The sequence below is a fragment of the Mustela putorius genome, unplaced genomic scaffold (assembly GCF_011764305.1).
Source record: "Mustela putorius furo isolate JIRA1106 unplaced genomic scaffold, ASM1176430v1.1 tig00003898_pilon_pilon_pilon, whole genome shotgun sequence".
In the NCBI taxonomy this organism is placed as follows: Eukaryota; Metazoa; Chordata; class Mammalia; order Carnivora; family Mustelidae; genus Mustela; species Mustela putorius.
The window spans coordinates 28330842-28353862 of record NW_025422047.1 but is presented as its reverse complement, the minus strand read 5'-3'; the positions used below and the strand labels follow the sequence as shown (position 1 = coordinate 28353862).

Genomic DNA, 23021 nt, shown 5'->3' with positions numbered 1-23021 from the left:
GCGATGACAACAGACAAAAATAGTTGTGGCCAAGATCTACCTACTGCATAGCCACCGCCCCCGCCTCAGTTAACTTGGGCAGCACTCTCCCCCATCGCTCTTTCGGCGGTGGAGCAATCACGCCTGCCAGAGTGGGTGCTCGATGGCTCGGCGGCCGGCTGAGGAGGCCTAGAATCGGCGGCGCGGCGCAGGGCGCGCTCCCAATCGTTGGCTCCCGCCGCGCTCCGGGCTTTCCGGCTCCGCCTCTCGCGCGCCCCTCCCGCCGCACTGTCTCGCAGTCGCCGCCGCCGGCGAGTCTCGGCGCTGCCCTGCTGTTTTGTGGAGCCGGTAACGTGGCAGGACTGGGAAGGGCACTGAACCGGTGGGGACCCCAGAAGGTGAGCAGTCTGGGATCCTGGGAGTGGAGACACTGCGGGCGCGAGGGGGGCGGTGCCCGAGCTGCCTGTCCACTGGGAGGGACATCACCCCCGGGCCTGCACGGTGAGTTGGGCGGCTTGGGGGTCCCCAGGGTGGTCGCGGCTGCAGAGTGGTGGAGGAAGCGGGGAACCTGAGTGCGGGAATGCGTGGAGGGATTAGGTGTCGTGCTGAAGGGGTCAGAACTCGCCGAGGAGGAACTGGACTGGTGCTCGGGGACGGCCGAATGGCCAGTGCGGTCAGTCTTCCTGTCCCCCGGCTCCGGGAAAGTCTGGTTTTACCGGAGCACAACAGGTAGGCGTGAACTCTGCCCGCCGGCGGGAGCCCGGCAGTCCTGGCCTGTGGAGAAAGGTTGGAAGGTCGGAACCCGACTGGCCAGACCCGCCCAAGTGGCGCCCATTGCGCCCCAGGTCCGTCGGGAGCGTGGCTCCAACCCGGGCTTCGGGCGAGGCTCTCTGAGCGCCCGCACCTCACCCTCAAGGCGGGTTTCCAGAAGCGCTCTGGAAAAAGGAGTGGATACTGCCTTATACGTGAGGACTCATTTCCAGTTCTCTCCGAGAAAAAAAGCCTTTGCCGGAGTAGTATTTGATTAGTGTGAGGAAACATTTCTTCTTGCTGTACTCTCGGCCAGCGAAGCGTCATTTCGAGTGATTATCAAGTGTTTAGGAACTTTATAAAGTGCTTTATGGTACTTACTGGTCACGTAATGTATACCTCTGGCAAGTTAAGATGATTTTTATAACTGTCAAGTCAGATAATAGAAGCCAGATGATTTGAGCTCCTTCCTTAAGGATCGTAATTATACATTATTTTTATGTGCGCTTATTTATTCAAATATTCAGCACCATTTGTGTGTAGGCTTTGCAGTCTGAAGGAACTTGGAGCCTAGAGGAGATGCTGAAAGGGCGGTGGGGGGGAGAATGTACCCACAAGTATTGTTAACTTTTGGAGAAAGTAATCTAGTGAGGTTAAAGTGTAAGGAAAGCAGAAGTCCCCTTAGAGTTGAGCATTAGATGGATGGGGAGAGAAGAATTTATCTTGTTTCATTTCCACATGTTTTAAAAATCGTGTCTTTAATAAAGTCGTTTTAGATCAACAGTGAAGCTGAGAGTTGTGTTACATTTTAATACCATCGATTTTTTTTTTCCTTAATGGGTAAGCAGACAGGGTTTATAACATAAGAATAGTGACAATTAAAAAAGTATTGGACGTTTGATTTGTCTTAGAATGCAGTTATTTTTGAATGAGAGCTATAATGTAAGAAAAGATTCCTGACAGGAGACCTGAATTTAAGTACTTTTTTTTTTTTTTAAGATTTTATTTATGATAGACAGGGATCACAAGTAGGCAGAGAGGCAGGCAGAGAGAGAGGAGGAAGCAAGTTCCCTGCTGAGCAGAGAGCCAGATGCGGGGCTTGATCCTAGGACCCTGGGATCATGACCTGAGCCAAAGGCAGAGGCTTTAACCCACGGAGCCACCCAGATGCCCCTAAGTACTTTTGTTTTTAAGCAATGCATCTGTCTTCCATCCAGGTTTCCTTCAGAAAGGGGATTGAGGCCATTTATAACTTGTTTTTTTTTAGCCTTTCTTAATTATCTTAAGAACAGAATAAAGGTTAAACTGAATTTGTTTAGGCCCCTTACTATTCTAAAATTCTTTTGTTCTAAATCCTGGATAACTAGTTTAATGACCTCTGCATTTCAAAAAGAAAAGAAAAGAAAAAAGCCTTTTTTTGGAGCTTATATACTGTATCACTAATCTTAAAACCCTGGTATGGTTCTAATTGCACTAAATAAAATGTTTTGTATGTCTGCTTCTTCAGTAACTTAGTTATACTTATTGCCTGGATAATGCTTTTCTGTGGGTAAATATGTAGCATCTGTTTATATCCTTCTGTGTTTGTATGATATCTGTATGATGAATATATACATGTTTTTGTGTATATACCCAAAATATACCTCATTTATTTAGTACATTTTTTACATAAGTAAAATTATCAGAAAATTGAAATTACCTATTGAAACACCCAAGAAAAAAATTTTTTCTTTAATATTTTGGGAGGAGAGCTGGAAAGGAAAAAATGGAAAGAAAGACATATATATACAGAGTCCCTTCATCTTAATTCCAGTGTGGAAAGGCTCTGGAAAGTTTTTTTCTTAACTCATTTGGCAGCAAAATATAATGCAAACTGATATAAAGCCATTATAGTTATTATTTAATCCCACCTTATGTGAATATGTTTTATCTTTTGCTGCTGAAATATCAGTGAATTTGATTGCCAGAGTGTTGCCCCAGACTGTTTTGGGAGGTTAGAGGTAATAGATGGTATGTTCACTGTATTACTTGGGTGCAGCCAGAATGGAGTTGTTCCAGGGAGCTCTACTTGCAAAGTTAGGAGTATAGCTGGGGATCTGGCAGATAGTAAGAAGCAGTGTCTGTCAATAAAACCCCTTCAGTAGGACTCCACAAAGGTCAGAAATGTAGCTAAGTTCTAGGCTGGGTATTCCATAGGACATGTTTGCTGTGAGTCAGAAGTGAGAGCCTTGAGGAAGAATCAAGATGTCAGACCATAGTGTGGATTAAGGCTGATTCTGTGAATGCTAACCCTGATATAAGAGTCACAGTTTGAACGGGGAGAAGGGGGGATATTGTAAGGTACGCAGGGACTAAACCAAGAAGCCTTAAGTGACGTATTTCACAAATAGCAAATACAAGATTAGATTATTGGAAAACTGGGCAAGGATTCCTGGCCTCTGCTGATCTGGAAGAATAATGGCATCTGGTGCACTTTGCTTAGTAGTATTTAGTAGTCTCATGTTGCCCTACTTTTTAAAATGTCTCTGCTTTATTAAATAGTATTTTGATTGCTTCCATCACCATTAGCATCCTGCTTTAACTTCTTCCTGATCTCAATGACTTTGCTCTTTCACTTTTAATATGGTGTTCTTTTCCACCCTAGCTAGAATCCAGATAACTGGATTATTAATCATGCCTAAACTAAGAATGAATAGGCTGTTAGAGATCTCTCAAGAGACTTAGATTAGGAAAGTTCATGATCTTTAAAATAATTAATTACTGTATATCCTTTAAAAAAACAAAATAAAGGGGCGCCTGGGTGGCTCGGTGGGTTGAGCCTCTGCCTTCGGCTCGGGTCATGATCTCAGGGTCCCGGGATTGAGTCCCGCATTAGGCTCTCTGCTCAGCGGGGAGCCTGCTTCCTCCTCTCTCTCTCTGCCTGCCTCTCTGCCTACTTGTGATCTGTATCTGTCGAATAAATAAATTAATTTAAAAAACCCACACATACAAAACAAAGCAAAACAAAGAACTTTCTTTGTTTTCTTCTTACTGGAGTTGTAACTTGGTGTACCAAGTAGTGAGGTTGTTTAGATAGTTATTTTCAGATGAGTGAGATGGGAAATAAAGGAAGGATAAATTTTCTATCTTAAAATATGCCTTCTGGCACTCCTCAATGCCCAGAATGAAATCTGTCTTCCTAGAGGGAGATGGAAGAGTTGATTTGTGGAACAAAGAGTGATAAAAATTGTCAAGAATATCCAAAGACTGAACTAACACTGTTGATACTTATTGATTTACTGTCTAGATGGAAAGAATCCTTTGAAAGTTGATGTCTCTAGAAGACCTCACACTTTAACAAAAAGCCTCAAAGTACCGACATAAGAGGAGAATGAAGTGATGAAAAAGAATAATAAAATTATAATGATTAGATGCTTCAGTGGCTATGGCAGTACCTGTCAGTAATAGTGATTAGAGACACTTATGAAGAGACTGTATGAAGTAGTTGAAGGAACACGAACATTAAAACCAGACAGATGGAGACATTATCTTACTTTGCTTTAAATAACATCTTGACCTTGGACATGTTTCTTATTACCATTATCTGTAAAATGAGGGTAATAATAATCAAGTTTCAGTGTTAGAAGGATTAAACGTTTCTACTTTTAAGTGAATTGTCACAAAAAATGTTAGGTCCTTCTCGGATCACTGCCTTAGAGTTGGTTTGTACTGCTGAGTTCCCCTTGCTTCCACACAACACTTTCTTTTACCCTTCAGGGATTTTTCTCTTTTGTAATCTGGAATGAGAATTGGCAGAACCATTAGGACTTCAGTGGGGCCCCCGTTGGCAGCCTCCTTCAGTTAATTCTGTTTCCATCATTTTTCTCATCCCTAACAGTGATCTGCAGTACCTCAGAAAAACAGAAGAGGAAAGCAAAGTAAGTCACGTCCCTGCTTGTGTTTCTTATGCCAGTTCATAAATTTCCCCATAATTCCTATTTTCACCCTAACGTCTGTATCTCATAGGATGTGTTTTCTGTTGGTTCTTGGAGCTGTGTGCATCTGCCATTCCTGTTGGTGTGTATGCAGTGATAAGCAGCATTCTCCCCATCCCTACCAAGTTTGCAGGAAACAGTCTTGGAATCTTGCTGTACTTGATGGTTTTTCATTATATATTAAAATATGATAGTGCAGTGACTGGGCATGTTACAAGTTAGACTTTGTGTGAAATGACAATAAACATGACTTAAGTTTATTTTTATGAGAATTTATAGTCAGAATTCTCCCCAGAATGTTTAATTTATGGCACAACAAGCTGTTTTTAGTTTGGAAGTTGTGTGATGTGAAACTTAGTTATAAGTAGGAATAACACACATTTTTATGTGTGTTATTAACCTATTACTAGATTAATTAAAAAGCATCTTTTCTTTTATTCATATTTTAGGAATAGCTAAGAGAAGATTCTGTTTAAATTTAGAATATTTAATGTTAAATAATTTGATCCAAAATACTAATCAGAAATGGCTACTTTTAAGTAGGTATGATATTAATTTGTTATATAGTCTTCTAATAAAAATCCTATCATAGTATGAATAAAAAGAAGTATTTAAATTTATTGATTTATAGTATTTAATGATGTTATTGCGAAGATTGTGTTCTGTAGAACACTAGTTTCACAACATTCCCAGCTGGTCGGCGGGGAAGAAAAACATAGTGGGATGCTTGGGTGGCTTAGTCAGTTAAGCATCCGACTCTTGGTGTGGGCTCAGGTCTTGATCTCAGGGTCATGAGTTCAAGCCCCATGTTGGGTTCACACTGGGTGAGGAACCTAGAGAGGGAAAAAAAGAGGGAGGGAGGAAGAGAGAAAGAGGTAGAGTTTGGGAAGATGTCTGTAGTTAAAACACTGAGTACTATATATATACATGCCCTCCTGGTAGTATATAGTGCCCATTACCATATTGCATGTATAGAGACGCTGTATAGGAAAGAAAGGGCCAATTTGGCATTTTCTAAAAGTATTTGGTTTTAGACCTCCTCCCTGCCCCCCCACAACACATCTTCATTCTTTGGTACTACTGTTCTATAAAAACACTTCAGGAAACACTGCTTTTACCTACAGGACCCTCTTTTACTATGTAAGCTTCTGCACTGGTAGTTTTCATAATTATAAATTTTTTAAAGTAAACTCTACCCCCAACAATGTGGGACTCGAATTTATCACCCCAAGATCAAGAGTCACATGATCTGCTGACCGAGCCAGCCAGGTGCCCCTTTAATTATAATTTTTAATGAGAATCTAATATTTGAATATGCCAAAATTTATTTTTTCTTTCAAAATTTATTTAACCATTTCTCTAATGTTGGACTTCGAATTTTCCAGTTACCACCTTTATAGGACTATAATCAACACTAATGCTTCTGATATTTTCCTTTATCTTTCTTTAACATGAATTTTCTTTTTCTTTTTCCTTTTTTTTTAAGATTTTATTTATTTATTTGACAGAAAGAGAGCAAATGAAAACAGGGGGAGTGGTGGGCAGAAGGAAAGGGAGAAGCAAGCTCCGGGCTGAACAGGGATCCTGATGGGGGTAGCTTGATTCTAGGACCCCGAGGTCATGAACTGAGCCAAAGGCAGATGCTAAACCAACTGAGCCACCCGGTCACCCCTTCTTTAGCATGAATTTTCAAAAGCAGGATGCTTTTGTCAGATAACTTGGATATTTGTATGATTTCTGATATATTTTCCAAAAGAGTACCTCTTTGTGCTGTCACTATGAAACTATTAGGTTTTCTAAATTCTTGGTGTTAGCTTTTAAAGTTTTTGTACTTACCGTATTTAGATTTTATGTACATGTGATTTTGAGCCATTCAATTAAATTCCTTTTGGGCTTCAATCATTGTACACTAAACATTTTAAAATATATATTTTTTTATTTTTAAAAATATTTTATTTATTTATTTGATAGAGAGATCACAAGTAGGCAGAGAGGCAGGCAGAGAGAGAAAGGGAAGCAGGATCCCTGCTGAGCAGAGAGCCCAATGTGGGGTTCGATCCCAGGACCCTGAGACCACAACCCGAGCCGCAGGCAGAGGCTTAACCCACTAAGCCACCCAGGCGCCCCAACATTTTAAAATATTAACTAATAGTAACTTATTTTTATTTTTAAGGTTCTTAATAAAGAATTAGACTAAGATTAGGTTCATCCCTAATAATATCATGGGTTTGAATGTCATTGTCATTCTGCTTTCTAAAGCAGTTTCAGTTGCTATAGCTTATCTAAAAATATCAAGATAAATCTTTCTTACCCAGTTTAATAGAAGAAATTTAGGAGAGTAGTAGTTGTTAATCAGCTATTAAAACCATCCATATTATAATCTAGCCTGAGTATTTTGGCCTAAAAATTAATAGTGTTAGTGGGGATTTGATGGTAGTGGTTAAATGAAAAATCCATTTATTTACAGCACCCCAACCTTTAGAGATTCTGATTTGATTGTTTTAGATTTGGCTTTGGTATTTTTTTTTTAAAGCAGCTAGAATTATGAACCACTTGTCTGCATTGTTACAGGTCTGCTATCATGATACACTTAGTTTCCTTTAATTTTAAGAACTTACCTATCTTCTTTGTGTTGTTCTGCTTGCTATTTTCAGAACACTCCCTCTTTAATTCTTTGGACTCCTTATCCTTGGAAGAGTTAGAAGATGAAGCCAGTTTTGTGACTTACAGAAAAATGTAGGGTAAATAGAGAAGGAGCCCAAATGTAGAGTAATGACCTCTTCCCTCCCCATGCCATTTATTCTGCATATTTTGTTCCTTACATTTTCATCTAAAAATTCTGTTTTTCCTTCTCCCTCCTGTGGAAAGGCTTCCTATCAGTGAGGAAAGAGAATATCTTACTAGTTTCTTTATCCATAAAATGAGGACCAGTAGTATCTTCCTTGCTTTCTTCCTTGTGATGATTAGAGATGGTATAAGTTAAGCACCTAAAAATTTCCTGGCTCAGTGAGTAATAGCTGCTATTGCCATTGTGATTTGGGAGTCTCCTAGGAAGGTGAAAGGCATAGCCAGAAACTACAACAGCAGCCTATACATGTGTCCTCCTCATTTGTGATATTACCGAGATGATGCCGACAAATGGTACTGTGAATTTTAAAAGTTAGAAATGTAACAGAAGTTTAGTTTGTTTATTGGTTTTTAAGGGTTTCATTTTAAAAGCTTTAAAATCACTAAAAATTTGGAGATAGAGAAAAACATTATCCATGCTACTACTCTAATAATTAATGTTAAGATTTTTAAGTCATGATTTGGAAAAATGTCCGAAGAATCTCACAATTTTAAGTGATAGCCGGAGAAGCCAAACATTTTAAAGACAATAAATATAATGGAAGAAGTGCTATACCAAGAGAAAACAGTGTAAGAATAGGAGAATTAATCATGGAAGCTTTCCTGAAGGAAGTGGTCTTTTAGCTGAATTTTACTATTTTTGTAAGATTTATTTATTTATTTTAGCAAGTGTGCACACAGGGGGAGGGGCAGAGAAGAGTCTAAAGCAGACTCTGCTGAACACAGAGCCCGACCAAGGCTCAGTCTCAAGACCCTGAGATGACAACCTGTGCCAAAACCAAGAGTCAGGGGCACCTGGGTGGCTCAGTGGTTTAAAGCCTCTGTCTTCAGCTCAGGTCATGATCCCAGGTCCTGGGATCGAGCCCCGCATTGGGCTCTCTGCTCAGCGGGGAGCCTGCTTCCTCTCTCTCTGCCTGCTTCTCTGCCTACTTGTGATCTCTGTCTGTCAAATAAATAAATAAAATATTAAAAACAAAAAACAAAAAACAAAAAAAAAACAAGAGTCAGATGCTTACCTGACTGCATCACTTTGGCACCCCTAGCTGAATTTTAAGATAGTGAGTCTATTTAGAAAGAAAAAAGCAAGATATTTCCGATTTGAAGATGGAATAGATACAAGATTTAAAAATTATGAAGATAAAACTGTATTAAAGAACTCTGAAATTATAAATTATAAAATTTAATTATAATTTATAATTATAAAATTACAAATATGTCAGCAGACCAACTTTAGGACTGTGCCTACAGATACTTAAAGTACAATTAAAAAAAAAAAAAGACCTCATTTTTTCTTTACCAGGGGCAGGCTCCCTTAGGCAACATTTTAAGCATGACCTAAAGCCCTCTGTAACTTATGAGTTGGTATTTTGTAACCTATAATCTTGCAAAGCCTGAATTCACAGGTCAAAGAGAGTCTTAAATTAGGTCAGGAAAGAAATGCTCCAGGTTCTTTCTAGATTAATTCTAATTACTGTTTTGTTTTTGGGGAAAGGTTTGGATTTTAAGATTTATGTATGTTTCCTGAAGTGGGGGAGATTTCTGAGAGGGTTTTTTGTCATTGTTGTTTACTTTATGCTTTTTGAACAAAACTGAGGAAACTAAAAACTAAAGCTGAATTGAAGCTATTGTGATAACTTTTAGAGAAGTGAGAGTTGAAGGAAGTAATTTAAATTTACATGTGATATATTTCAAAACTTCACACACTTGATGCATTCTGGAATTAGTTCCACTTACTGCATAATGGTTTGTTCATATTGTAAATTGGTCTTTTCATGCTCTGGAAAGAAAAACAAAGCAACAGATTCATCTTATTTTGTGTTTGTTTGTTGTTCTTTTTGATTATTGCGATTTTTTCTCTTTTCCCTCTTCACAGTGATATAATGAGTCATTTTAAGAAACTAAGTGACCAAAAGATTGATTAGGAAGACTCTTTTCCCCATAAATCTTAACTATATTTTAAATATGTTCTTATCTCTACCAAAATAAATCTTTAAACCGTATATAGAGAAAATCATGTTAACACTATCAGGACTGGCATCTGTAGGCTATTTTGTTTTGTGTTATTTTTGAAGTTGCTGAAGGTGAAGGGTGCCTGGCTGGCTCAGTTGGTCGATCTTGGGCTTGTGAGTTTAAGCCCTACATCGGGTGTAGAAATTATTTAAAAATAAAATATTTTAGGGTCTCCTGGGTGGCTCAGTCAGTTGAGTCGGACTCTTGATTTCAACTCAGGTCGTGATCTCAGGGTTTAAGAACAAGACCCCATCGGGATCCAAACTGGGCGTGGAGCTTGCTTAAGAGTCTCTCTCGCTCTCCTCTCCCCCCTAAAAAATATTTTAAATGAATAAAATTGTTGAAGGTGAAAAAATAAAATTCTTACAGGTGCTACACTTCTTTGCCTATACAAATTTGATGTGAACTCATCTTCAGATGGAAAATTAGCCCTTCATGATAATAAGATTAACTTCTGAAGAGGTGGTTCCTTTTTATCTCAGCAGTCAACAATATTTATACAGATGTATTACTCCAGGATAATAAAGTCACTGGTGTAAGAACACTATGCAGAATGGAGACATTAGCCTTTCTTACACTATGCCAAGCCTTTGAAGACTGAACATGATACTTAAATTGAACCATGTGAATTTGCTAATATTCAGCCATTTTTTTGAAGTATAAAAATGGCAGTTCATATAGTTCAGCTTACTAGCAACTTGGTTGTTCTTAAACATTTCCACTACACTGGTATTCTTACCAGCAGAGGGGAGTGAATTTTGGTGGGGTTGTGGTGGGTGTTGGGGGGGGGGCGGTGATTTTATTAAAAGAGGTCTACAAAGGCTTGTCATGCTTCAGATTTTTCTGAAGGTTCATGTTTTATCTTGAAATACCATTAATTTTGTCTTCTAGTGCATATTATATGTGTATTTATTTTAGTATAATGTTTTAAGTTAATGTCAGAGAGGAAATGGTTAAGTAAATTTTGATCCTCCAGTATATGTATTCTGTGGGCACACTACTACGGGTATCCCACTTTGAGAGTCATGTAGTAGGACAGTACATTAGAACCTTAGGTCTAGTACACAGTGCCTGTTTTTCTCTATATAGAAGACTTCAGGGATGAAAATTATGATTGAGTCACTAGGAGTATCTGTCGTACACAAAATATGAGCAGTTATTACAAAGGAAACAAACGGTGCTTCAGAAAAATTTATGGGCTAAAATGCATTGAAGGTGTTTGTAGGCTTAGTTCAGCTAATGGCTTTGTGTTAGCAAGCATATACAATATTTGACTGTAAAGTAATATTCTTTTTTTTTTTTTTCTTAAAGACTTTACCTTATTTATTTGTCAGAGAGAGAGAGCCCAAGCAGGGGGAGCAGGAGGCAGAGGGAGAAGCAGGCTCCCAATGTGGGGATCCTGGGATCATGACCTGAACTAAAGGCAGATGCTTAACCAACTGAGCCACCCAGGCATCCCTGTAACGTAATATTCTTGTGTACCTTTTTAAAATACAGGACTAGTATCCATAACAGGTACCTGTTTATGTTTCTCCACGGGACAGCTTACTTAGGTCTGGAAATGACTGTTGTGCCATGTTTTGATTAATACTTAAGATTACATTGCATTCATGGAAATTTATAGTATATATTATGAATACCCTGAGAATTCTTTTGGTAACATTTGTTGTATTACTAGATTCTCATATGTATTAAAATAAGGAATCTGGTGTTCATTTTTTTAGGAAATAGTACAGTGATCTGTTCCATATTATCCACAAATTCTCTACATGTTCTAAGCTTTTTTTAGAAATGGCTGATTTTGAGGTATTGGAAGGACTTGATTGGATGAAAGTGGCAGTAGAGTATCTGGTGGTTAAAGCACATATTATCTAGAGTCAGACTGCTTAAGTATACATCCAAATTCATCAAGACATTAGGACTGTTACTTAGTTTTTCTTTGCATCAGTTTCTTCATCTAAAAATAGCTGGCTGTTTCTTGAACAATTTTGTGAATTTTTTGAGAAAATATAAAGCACTCATGGTAAGTGGCCAAGTGTTAGCTTTGTCAAAAATAATGGCTGGCATTACGGGGGGTAATTTTACAAATGTTTTGTTTTGTTTTGTTTTTAAAGATTTTATTTATTCATTTGACAGAGAGAGATCACAAGTAAGCAGAGGCAGGCAGAGAGAGAGGAAGGGAAGCAGGCTCCCTGCTGAGCAGAGAGCCCGATTCGGGACTTGATCCCAAGACCCTGAGATCATGACCTGAGCCGAAGGCAGCGGCTTAAACCCACTGAGCCACCCAGGCGCCCCTACAAATGTTTTTTTTCAAGTAGCATATTCGTAGTTTGAAAAATTTGTTGTAATGTATGTTCACTTTTAATAAATTAATCACTCTGTAATCTCAACAGAAACATAAAAATGGAAAATAAGAGAAAATTAGAAAAATAAACAGTCTTCAGATACATAGAGTTGTAGGGTGTGGTTATATTAAAACATAACAATATATTGACTCCATTTGTATTCATCTTCCTAAAGTGAAACCTCAGGTAAGAGCAGGAACATCTGTTACTTGCAAAAAGCATTTGCTGATCCCATTGATAGTGCATATGTGGAGATCACTGGTGCATTTTAGAGTTGTGTGGTTAAATGTAGGATTACTAATATGAATTGTCTACTTTTAGTAGTAATTTATATGAGGAATGTATTGAGGACTTTGGAGGTAACTCTGCCCTGCTTATGATCTCAAGCTTTTTACTGAATTATTTATTATTGCATTGTGTTAGCTATTTTGCTTCTTGATAGATCATTTTACACCACAATATTGCTGCTGCCTAAGGGAAAAAAAAGTCTCTTCAGCAGTCCTAATGACCTCTAAAAAGGGTAATTTGATTCTTAAGATTTTTGGTTTGCCATGGCAATTAAAAGAAATTTTCTCTATGATAGTGAGGTAATTTTTTTTTTCCTTTAGACAATCATAGATACTGAGTGTACACTTGCTTTTCTCCTTCTGTATAGCTAGAATGTTTCTTCCAGAAACTGTTTCTCTAGCATTTATTAACTTTTTCCTTAATTGTGTATATTTTGGTCAGTTGGCTTCAATAATTTAAGAAAGGAAAATTTAAACAAGAATCTAAAACTTCACTTGGCTCTGTAAAAATGAATTTGTTAGCATTTTTGTTTATGTTCTTGTTCCTTAAAATTGACATTTCTGAAAAAAAGAAGAGCCTTTCCCAGATCTTCCATCTGATTTATTTTTCTTTTTCTGTCTCTCTCTCCTTTTTTTTTTTTTTACAAGAGAACAAACATCTTTACATCTTTATTTATTTACTTACATCTTTATTTATTTACTTTTCATTAAGTTTAAATCCTTGAGGGATATAGTATCACATGGAATCTGTGGCCAGTGACTTTAGTAGGAGGGTTGCTTTGGAATTTGGCACAAACCATGCCACTGTTTCCATGAGCACAAGTTACTTTTCCCCAGATTACTCTGGTTTTGTTTGGTTTGCCACCTGGAGTCTTTTGAGTCTTTGTGTCGTTCTTTGCTTTGTACACATAAGCACATCTGTTGCCTAGATAGAATTCAGTTTCATCTCGAGCAGAAACACCTTCAATTTTAAGAACAGCTATATGCTCCCTCTGGTTCTGGAGACCCCGCTTGTAGCCACCAAAAATGGCCTTGGCCCACAACCTTCCGGACATAATTTGTCATTTTAGGAGTCCTGTTCCCAGCAGGCCCCCAGAGGCTCCAAGATGGTGGGAAGCGTTCCATTTGATTTTCTAACATATTTTCACTTGCTGGCTTCTCTATAAAAGGTTGAGTGAGATTTGTTTAGGGGAATATGAGCTATATATTTCATTTTTATAGTTTAATTACCTGCAGCATTCTATCTGTATTTCCATGCAATTCTAATTACCTGTTTCTGTTTTGCTGGGAGTTTTATAATTTATCAAATTTATTTTTGATATATTAGTGAATAAGAGTACCCATCTTTTATGTATGTAGTGCCTTCTCTGTATAATGTTCTTGATGATAGTTGTCTCTCTTGTAAGTAGTAGTGATGATTTTTTTTAAAGCCACCTTGTGTGTTTTTTGTCTTAAACTTTCCCTTCTAATTTTCCTTAATTTTTTTTAAGTAAACCCTATACCCTACATGGGGCTAAAACTCAGGACCCCAAGATCAAGAATCTCATGCTCTACCACTAAGCCAGCCAGGCACCCTGCTTGTGTGTTTCTTAATTTCTTAAATAATTTTTTCCAACTTTTTATTGTGATCTTTTAGAAAATACAGAAAAAGTGAAGAATAGTAAAATGACCGTTCACATACCCACTGTCTACATATAGCTGTTAACATTTACTGTATTTTATGGCTGATTGAGTCACTTAATTATTCAAAAATGAGTTGTAGACATGTTGCTATAAACTTGAACACGATCCTTCTAAACATAAAAAATTCCGTAATCAAGATGTCATCTTATAAATCTGTGTTTGTGTGTGTGTGTGTGTGTGTATACACTTACATGTTATTTATATCCTGGAAGGTATATGCCCAGGACATACTCATGAATTTAAAAAAACAAAACTAAGCAGAATCTACTCTGTCTTTTTTTGAGTATTTGCTACAGCAGAAATGAAGGCTGCTTTGGATTTGGGTCAGAGCAGATATGATCTTTATTGCTACAGATCCTGGACAACATCCATCTAAGTGTCTTGAAAACAAGGACTTTGCTTTCACAGGGCTCACAGAGATAGGACTATTCTGGTTGAGATGAGGCTTTTTGCTAAAACTCCTAGCCTCAAGCTATATGCAGTATCTTTATTAGGCTGAGGAAACAGATGCTAATAGGAATAAGTCCTTCAATTTCAAAATCCAGGTAAATGACAGGACCAGGCAGAAGTCAACCTTTATAGAATTTTAGTAGGTCTGGATAGTTGATCATTTATTGATATGTACCTGTGACCCATTTTATTTTAGTAAAAGGATATTTATCCTACAAAGAAAATTAAAAATCTAATCCTTAGTAGCCTAACCTAAAAATTTTTAGAATTTTAATGGAATGTCTCTTCTGTTTAGCACATTTTTTCATATGAATATCAATGATACTTTTTCTGCTTTGCCTGTCTGCTTTCCAAAAACTGAGTCAAAGGTAGATTTTGTATCATTGTTAAGAGTTCAGTGTTGGGATTTCCCAGTTTCACCCAGTTTATAATTTATAAAAACTATCTCCCAATTTAATTATACTTTGTGCTTTCTGTGGAAATTTCCAGTATTAGAATTGCCTTCCTTTTAAAATATGTTCTTTTCCTCTATTACAGGTTTTTTTTTCTTAGATATATTGACTGAAGTTTAATGAGAAGAATTGTGACCACCAGCTAGGAGAATTTTCGGCAAGGAATGGAATTAGCTCATAACTTACTGCTGAATGAAGAAGTGTACAATCAACTAGGTGAAGTTCAGAAGGCAGAGTTTATTTTTGACTGGTTGAGCTATTTGGAGAAGCTCTTGCTGGCAACCAGCAGGGTGGGTAAAATTGCAAAAACTTCTTAGTGTTTTTTTAAGTGCCAGATGTTGTGTAGGTCGTTCGGTTTGCTTTTCTAATTTCATTCAGAATAACCTAAATTAGCTTTCAAATGCTAGACCCTGTTAAGAGTTTATAATGATTATGGACATTGAGGAGGGGGTGAGTGCTGTGAAGTGTGTAAGCCTAACGATTCACAAACATGTACCCCTGGGGCCAATAATACATTATATATTAATTTAAAGAAAAGTTTATAATGAAATATTACAAGAAGTCTATTCTTTCAAAACAGGAAGAAATCAATGTTTTTTATATTACTTTAAAAATATATAAAAAGGGGAGCCGGGATGGCCTACTCGGCTAAGCATCTGCCTTCAGCTCAAGTCTTGATCCCGGGGTCCTGGGATCAAGCTCCACATCAGGCTCCCCAAGCAGGGAGCCTGCTTCTCCCTCTACCCTTTCCCTCTGCTTGTGATATCTCTCTAATAAATAAATAAAATCTTTAAATATATATATACAAAAATATAAAAAACTAACTATAAACCACATTCTATTAGATTTCATTTTCATTATTTTCTTCACTTCATATGCATGAAGTACATGAAGCCTTTGTGTAATATATTGCTAAATATTGTAAGGGAGTTTCACTTTTAAAAAGTTGTGAGCTTTTGGGTGCCTGGGTGGCTCAGTGGGTTAAGCCGCTGCCTTCGGCTCAGGTCATGATCTCAGGGTCCTGGGATCGAGTCCTGCATCGGGCTCTCTGCTCAGCAGGGAGCCTGCTTCCTCCTCTCTCTCTCTACCTGCCTCTCTGCCTGCTTGTAATCTCTCTCTGTCAAATAAATAAATAAAATCTTTAAAAAAAAAAAAAAAGTTGTGAGCTTTTTACAGAGAATATAAATTTAAAAGTCCTTTAGTAAACATATTAACTCTTAGGCTTATGAAATAATTTCCCCCCAAAAAAACCCCAAATCATTCATACTTTCAGCTACATTCAGCAGTTAACATTTTATCATATTTGATTGACTGATTTACTGAGCCATATGAGATGGTATTGCACCTTACATACTTCTGCATACATCTCCTACTAAGAATGAGGATATTCTTCTACGTAGTAAGTGACACCATATGTAATACAGAAATGGTACAGAGACACTACTCATGGAGAAATTTAGAATTTGACAAGACAAAAATCCGTATACTAACAAATAGTTTGTTGTGGAAGCTTATGCTGTAGTGAGCATCTGAATACCTTTACTATTATAATGGTATTCTGTACTCCTTTATCAGAAAGTAGACAAGTAAAATGGAATAACATTACTGGCATTTAGATGCATAAGTTTACAAAAAGAAAATTGCACTAAACTTAGAAAAAGATCTGAGTAACGCAGTCCTTCATTTCAAGGTCAACTCATGATAGATTATAGGTTGCTGCTTATTTATACAGATATGTATGGGGGAGAGACTTAATAACAAAGAGCCTCTGGTTTAAGTACATATTTGCTCTACCTTTCAATAGAAGAAAAAGGATATAGAAGAAATAGAACCCTTATCTTTCTTCACAGAGACTCCACTGTATTGTGGCCCAGAAATTACTTTTTGGAGATACCTGCAGGGCCGCAAACTACCCTGTGTGGCACAATGACTACACCACCAACTTGTAATTTTTAGTCAAAATAATTTTGTATTTTTCTGGAGTTTTTAATTCTTAAATATATGAAAGAAAAATCGTATTAAAAGATTACATGTAATTATATTGACTTGGAATTCTTTGTTATCTTCCTTTCTAGAGTGATGTGAAGGAGAAACAGAAGACTCTTGTTGAACAGCTCCTATCTTTGTTGAATAGCTCCCCAGGGCCTCCTACCCGCAAACTCCTTGCTAAAAATCTAGGTGTTCTTTATAGTATTGGTGACACATTCTCTGTTTACGAGACAATCGATAAATGTAATGATCTTATTCGTAGCAAAGATGATTCTCCAAGTTATCTTCCCACAAAACTGTAAGTTAAATATTAAAACTGAACATAAAGTAGTGTTTCCTTGTTGAATCATTTTTCTAAAGAAACCAAACTACTTGATAATTATTTTGAAACTGAGCACAAATTATTTTGCTCATTTTTTAAATTTACCTTTAAAAAAAAACATTTTCCCATTGGTTGAGAGACTATTCTAAAAAATATTTTAGACATATTTGAAGTCTTGATTTAGGAAGGAAAACTGTCTTACTAAAAATGTAGTAGCTGGAGACCCATAAATGTAGTACACAAACTGGTGGTTGCCAGAGTGGGGGATAGGGAGAGAGTTAAGTGAAATAGGTGAAGGGGATTAAGAGGTACGAACTTCTATTTATACAAACAAGTAAGTCATAGGGATAGAAAGTACAACACAGGGACTATGGTCAATAATACTGTAATAACATTGTATGATGGCAGATGGTAACTACACTTGCTGTAGTGAGCATTTTGTAATGTTTATAATTATTGAATCACTATGTTGTGCACCTGAAACTAATATATGTCAGCTATTAAAAAAGAAGTGTTTTAAGGATAAATACAAAAAAAGTCTTAGCCGTTGAGTGTTTAAGAAAAAGGTATTTTGAGTTCTTTACCTCTTGGGTTTTCTTTTAATTTATTAGCTCTTAGTAGTAAAAGTTAATAGTAAGTACCATATAGAAATATACTCTTCTAAGCTCCTAAAAAGAACAGCTTAGTTTCTTTCTCTATAGGATTCAGTTCATTTTTTTGTCCGTTATTTTAGAGAAAGTCATTTGCCATGTATGGTTCCACAGTAGTAATTTTACAGAAATTTCTGTTGATCTAATTTTTAGCTTATAACAGAATGTATTTTCCCAAGAAGTTTTCAGACTTCAGACTTGATAAGAATATTATTTCCTGTTTTTCTTACCTTGCATCTTTAAGATTATCTTTGATTAGCCAATATATGCAGGTCAGTTTCATGGAAAATTATTTTATAAAAAGAATTTGGGGGAATTGAATCTTTGGGCTGAGGTTTTGATTATTTAAAGACCCATTTTTTAAAAAAATTGTTATGGGAAGTGTAATTACCTGGTATTCATGCATGCATCATACCTTAGGATTTAATAATTGAATAGATTCTGGGCAGTTTTATACTTTAAAAGTAAAATTAAATAGTCACTTTTACATAGGCTAAGATTTTTTTGATTCCTGTTTTTTCACTCATGATTAATTCCTAATCTAAATGTTGTTTCAGTGCTGCTGTGGTATGTTTGGGTTCCTTGTACAGGAAGTTGGGTAGAGTACTGGTTAACACCTTTACTGATACAGTGGGGAATATTCTTAAAGCTATGAAGAGTGCAGAGGTGAGTAACCACAAGTTCAACCAAAGATTAAAAAGATAAACTATAATTTTTATTGTATCAAAAGAAAAAGAATAAAAAGTATTTTATGGTTTTGTGTTTTATGGTTTCTTGAGCCAACAGAAGTGCTTTACCTCTGGTAAGCATACATAGGTATGTATATAAATATATCCATAAATATTTCCTAGAAATATTTCTAGGAGATGTACATATCTCTTTTGTATTTTAAATCTTTATTAGAAAATTAGTAATACAATTTACAATTTTGGATAAATCCAGATTGGCAAAAGCTTCAAGTATTTCTCTGGCAGACCCATCCCTGCTTCATCCTCTCGCATCACCTTTTCCCCTAATACTAGTATTACAGCAAGTGCTTGTCAACAAGGATCCAGATACATAGTTGGTAACAACTGGGTACCTGATGGTTGGAGTGGTATTCTACCAGAACAGAAAAGAGTAAGGAATACAGGCAGGTTGGGAAAGAGCATCGAGGATATAAGTATGACCAGGGTATGGTTGACCTTTTAGTTGTCAGAGGAATATATTCTCAGCCTTAGCCTTATTGATTTGTGATCATTTACCACTGTGGAATACCCTTTGTTTTTGTAACTGTCTCTTCATTTGTCTTCCAAGATACTGTAATTTCTTGCCAACTATAATTTCACTAATTTTTTTTTTTTTAAGATTTTATTAGTTATTTGAGAGAGAGAGCATGTACATCCAGGAGGAAGGGTGGAGGCAGAAGGAGAAGCAGGCTTCCTGCTGAGCAGGGAGCTGATGGGGGTGTTCCATCTTTGGGATGGACTTTGGGATCATGACCTTAGTTGAAAGCAGATCTTTAACTGCCTGAGCCACCCAGGTGCCCCTCACCAATCATTTTGAAATTAAAGCATTTGTATATGTGTTTATCAAACATTTTAAATCTGTCATCCCTAGTATTTAAGGATAACTCAACACCTTTTTTTTTTTTAAGATTTTATTCTTATTTATTTGACAGAGAGAGACATTGAGGGAGGAGGAGTGGAAGAGGGCAAAGCAGGCTTCCCATCGAGCAGGGGGCTTGACATGGGACTAAATCCCAAGACCCTGGGATCACCACCTAAGCCAAAGGCAGACATCTAATGACTGAGCCACCCAGGGGCCCCTCAGCACCTCTAAATATAAAAACAACATTCTAGTTCTTGTTCTGACCTCACCTAGAGGAGAAGTCTAGAAAACAGCTCTGAAATAATTTTTTAAAATGCTATCTAGTTGCCCACACATTTAAAAAAAAAAAAAAAAAACTATTTATTTATTTTAGGGGGGAGAGAGAGAGAACGTTTGTGCACCTGCATGCACAAGTATATGCAGTAGGGTGGGGCAGAAGGAGAGGGACAGAGAAACTCCAAGCAGATTTCATCCTGAGCAAAGAGCTTGACACAGAGTTTGATCCTGAGACTCTGAGATAGATTATGACCTGAATTTGAAAGTTCATATATAAAATATGATAAATTTCGAGAAAAATGTAACTGATTTGGGGTGCCTGGCTGGCTCAGACAGTAGAGCACACAACTCTTGGTTTTGAGTTCAAGCACCATGCTGGGTGTAGAGATTATTTAAAAGAAAAAAAATTAAAAAAAAAAAAAAGAATGTAGCTTATTCAAGATCTTTCAGAAGTTAAGTCCAAACAAAAAACTAGTGATCGAATCCAGTCAGTTCTAAGCAGTGTTTTGCTAGAAAACTGAAGAAAGTGATTCAGCAGAAGAGATTGTTAACATCAAAAGAGATTATAGGGCACCTGGGTGGCTCAGTGGGTTAAGCCCCTGCCTTCTGCTCAGGTCATGATCTCAGGGTCTTGGGATCGAGTCCCGCATCGGGCTCTCTGCTCAGCAGGGAGCCTGCTTCCTCCTCTCTCTACCTGCCTCTCTGCCTGCTTGTAATCTCTCTTTGTCAAATAAATAAATAAAATCTTTAAAAAAAGAGATTATAAAATTGGGTTTTACTTAAAAGAAAATGTTTGTAAGAACTTTTATCTGCTGAGGAATGGCCATTTTAAACTTTTTTTCCCTGGGTGCCTGCGTGGCTCAATTGGTTAAGCGATGGCCTTCTGCTAAGTTGATGAACCTAGAGTCTTTGGATCAAGTCCCACACCCAGCTGCCTTCTTGACAGGAAGTCTGCTTCTCCCGCTGACCTCTCTCCTCTCATGCCCTCTCTCTCTCTCTCTCTCTCAAATAATAAATAAATAAACTTTTTTTTCCCACTTAACTCTTAGTTAAGCTATAATCTTTTTAGGCCTCATGGTTAATGGGATTACTCTTTAAGTCTCAGAAATTTTCAAGTTATTGCTGAGGATTTTATTTCCTGCTATTTTTTATCTATATGACTTAGTAGATCAGGTACTACAAGTTGGAGATGACCAAAGAGCTCCCACCTTTGATTCATGCCCTTCAGTAATAGACATCATAAAGTTGGGATAAAAAGAAAGTTCAGAAGTTTCACCTTGAGACTCAATTGGTTATGTCCACCTATTAATTACTCATTTTGAGCTCCTTTGGGCAAAGAAAATTAATAACATTCCTATGAAAATGATACTTGATGTTGATCTTTGTCTTCCCCCAACTTTAGTTATCTTTAAGTTATCTTTACTGGCCTTAATTTCCTGGGATATAGAAATCATTTGGGGCATTTATTAAAATATCAGTAGTATAAGCAGCAACTGTTATTTGAGTATTTCTATGTACCAGGCACTGCGGTAAATGTTTTCCCCACAAGGACTTACTTACTTCTCACACTGGCTCTGTGGGGTTCATCTTATTCTCATTTTATAGATGGAGAAATAAGTAAGAACAACTTAAAGTCACACAGGTGCTAAGGATCAGAGCCAAGATTCAGCCCCAAGTCTTTTTAAGTCCAAAGCCCAGCCTTTTGTTCTCTGAGTTAAGCTACACAGCCCAATGAATGCTAAAATATTAATGGCTATAAAATCTTTTGAGCATTTACTATATGTCAGGCCTTATTCTCAGCATTTTGCATATAGTAACTTGTTTGATCTTCACAACAACCTGTGAGGTGGATATATCCGTTTAAATGGTGAACGGTTTTGCCCAAGGATACCTGACTGCCAGAAGCTGACCACTTACCATGTTACCTCATTAATAGCGACCATTTATTGAATGCTTAACAACATGCCAGCCTTGTGCTAGGATTTTTTAATATAATTTCACCTAATCTTCACATCAACCCTTCGTATTTTGTTGAAATAATATGTAGACATACCACTTTTCAAATGGTGAAACATTTCATAAAATAACAACTGTTAATGTTTCTTGATGTTAGATGGGTTGGTTAGTGTATACAGATATTGAAGTATTTCACTAGTATATGAGAGAAATTGTAATGCTTAATGCTACTTTTCACAGTTAAAATTTTTTTCTTAAATTTTTTCTTTTTGGTAGTCTCAAGGTCGATATGAGATTATGCTTAGTCTGCAAAATATATTGAATGGACTAGGAGCTGCTGCTACACCTTGCCACAGGGATGTTTATAAAGCTGCTAAATCCTGCTTAACAGATAGATCCATGTCTGTTCGTTGCGCTGCTGCAAAGGTAATATGGTCTAATAAGCAGAATTTCTCAAAATAAATATAAAGAAAATTAAATTAGTATCCCTGTTAATAGGTACATGATCTCAGAGTATAATCTTGGTAGTTAGCCCATCTTACTTTAGCATAGGAGGAAACTGAGGTCCGGAGAGTTGTATGAATTTCCCAAGGTCCTCCGGACCTTGTTGGAGGGTGGGGAATTCTGGTTACCAGACTCTGAGTATTTCTTTCACTCTACTATGCTTCCTTTCTATAGTTTTATAACCTGAAGTTTACATGTAAAATTTATTTTATTTGAGAGTGATTTGTTTTTATCACGCCTTCTTTTTCTTTTTTTTTTAAGTCTAAGATTTAGGTTTTGATATTTTAATTTCTTTTGAATATGTCACTTTTTGCAAGCTAGGAAACGGAAGCAAAATAAGGCAGTTTAGTCCTCCGCAGATCTAGGCCAAGTCTTGTGATCTTCAGAATTATCATGGCCTTCCTAATATAGTTGGTCAGATAGGACAGTAGCGTTGTTTATGTTATAATTATTCTCACAACTGCTCCTAGCCAACAGATTGGTTCTAACCTACTTAGAATGGGTTCTCCTCCCATCCTCTGTGGACACATTGTTTTATAAAGTATAATTTTTATGACTTTTAATAAGTATTCATTTGTTGTCTCTGCAATCATTATTTAGATACTTTGGATTTGTACATAATTTTTGTTAGAGCTGGATAGTTTCTATAACTTATATAGATCTGAACCTGACATTTACATTTTATTTTTCATTAATGTCTGTGTTTTTTTGTTTTGCTTTGTTTTGTTTTGTTTTCAATTAAATAGTGTCTCCTTGAACTTCAGAAAGAGGCCATCTTTATGTGGAGTACAGACTTGGATAGTGTGGCCACACTATGTTTTAAGTCCTTTGAAGGTTCCAATTATGATGTGCGGATTTCTGTTTCAAAGCTACTAGGCACAGTGTTGGCTAAAGCTATAATTTCTAAACATCCAGGATCAGGTAAAATTATATAATTATTTTCAAAATATCTATTGT

At 36.9% G+C, this 23021-nt stretch overlaps 2 protein-coding genes across 10 annotated transcripts in view; one reads left to right on the top strand and one right to left on the bottom strand.

Annotated features, from left to right (window-relative positions):
- Positions 1-249: 249 nt before the first annotated feature.
- Positions 250-23021, top strand: part of HEATR5A (HEAT repeat containing 5A) — a 111753-nt gene continuing 88981 nt past the window's right edge. For 7 of the 9 annotated variants that reach the window (XM_013047443.2, XM_013047441.2, XM_013047442.2 and 4 more), the window contains exons 1-7: positions 250-377; positions 4607-4646; positions 14863-15067; positions 16853-17064; positions 18296-18404; positions 21837-21986; positions 22811-22985. In XM_013047443.2, coding sequence (XP_012902897.2) covers positions 14942-15067; positions 16853-17064; positions 18296-18404; positions 21837-21986; positions 22811-22985 — 772 coding nt within the window. In that variant the 5' untranslated portion in view covers positions 250-377; positions 4607-4646; positions 14863-14941. Of the gene's footprint in view, positions 378-4606; positions 4647-12020; positions 12024-14862; positions 15068-16852; positions 17065-18295; positions 18405-21836; positions 21987-22810; positions 22986-23021 lie in introns of all 9 variants that reach the window. The other 2 variants (XM_045067712.1, XM_004775764.3) reach the window with 2 other exon arrangements.
- LOC106004045 (60S ribosomal protein L35a-like) lies at positions 12864-13452 on the bottom strand. The gene has a single exon (XM_045067714.1). The coding sequence runs from the start codon at positions 13245-13247 to the stop codon at positions 12906-12908; it is 342 nt and encodes a 113-aa protein (XP_044923649.1). The 5' UTR covers positions 13248-13452; the 3' UTR covers positions 12864-12905.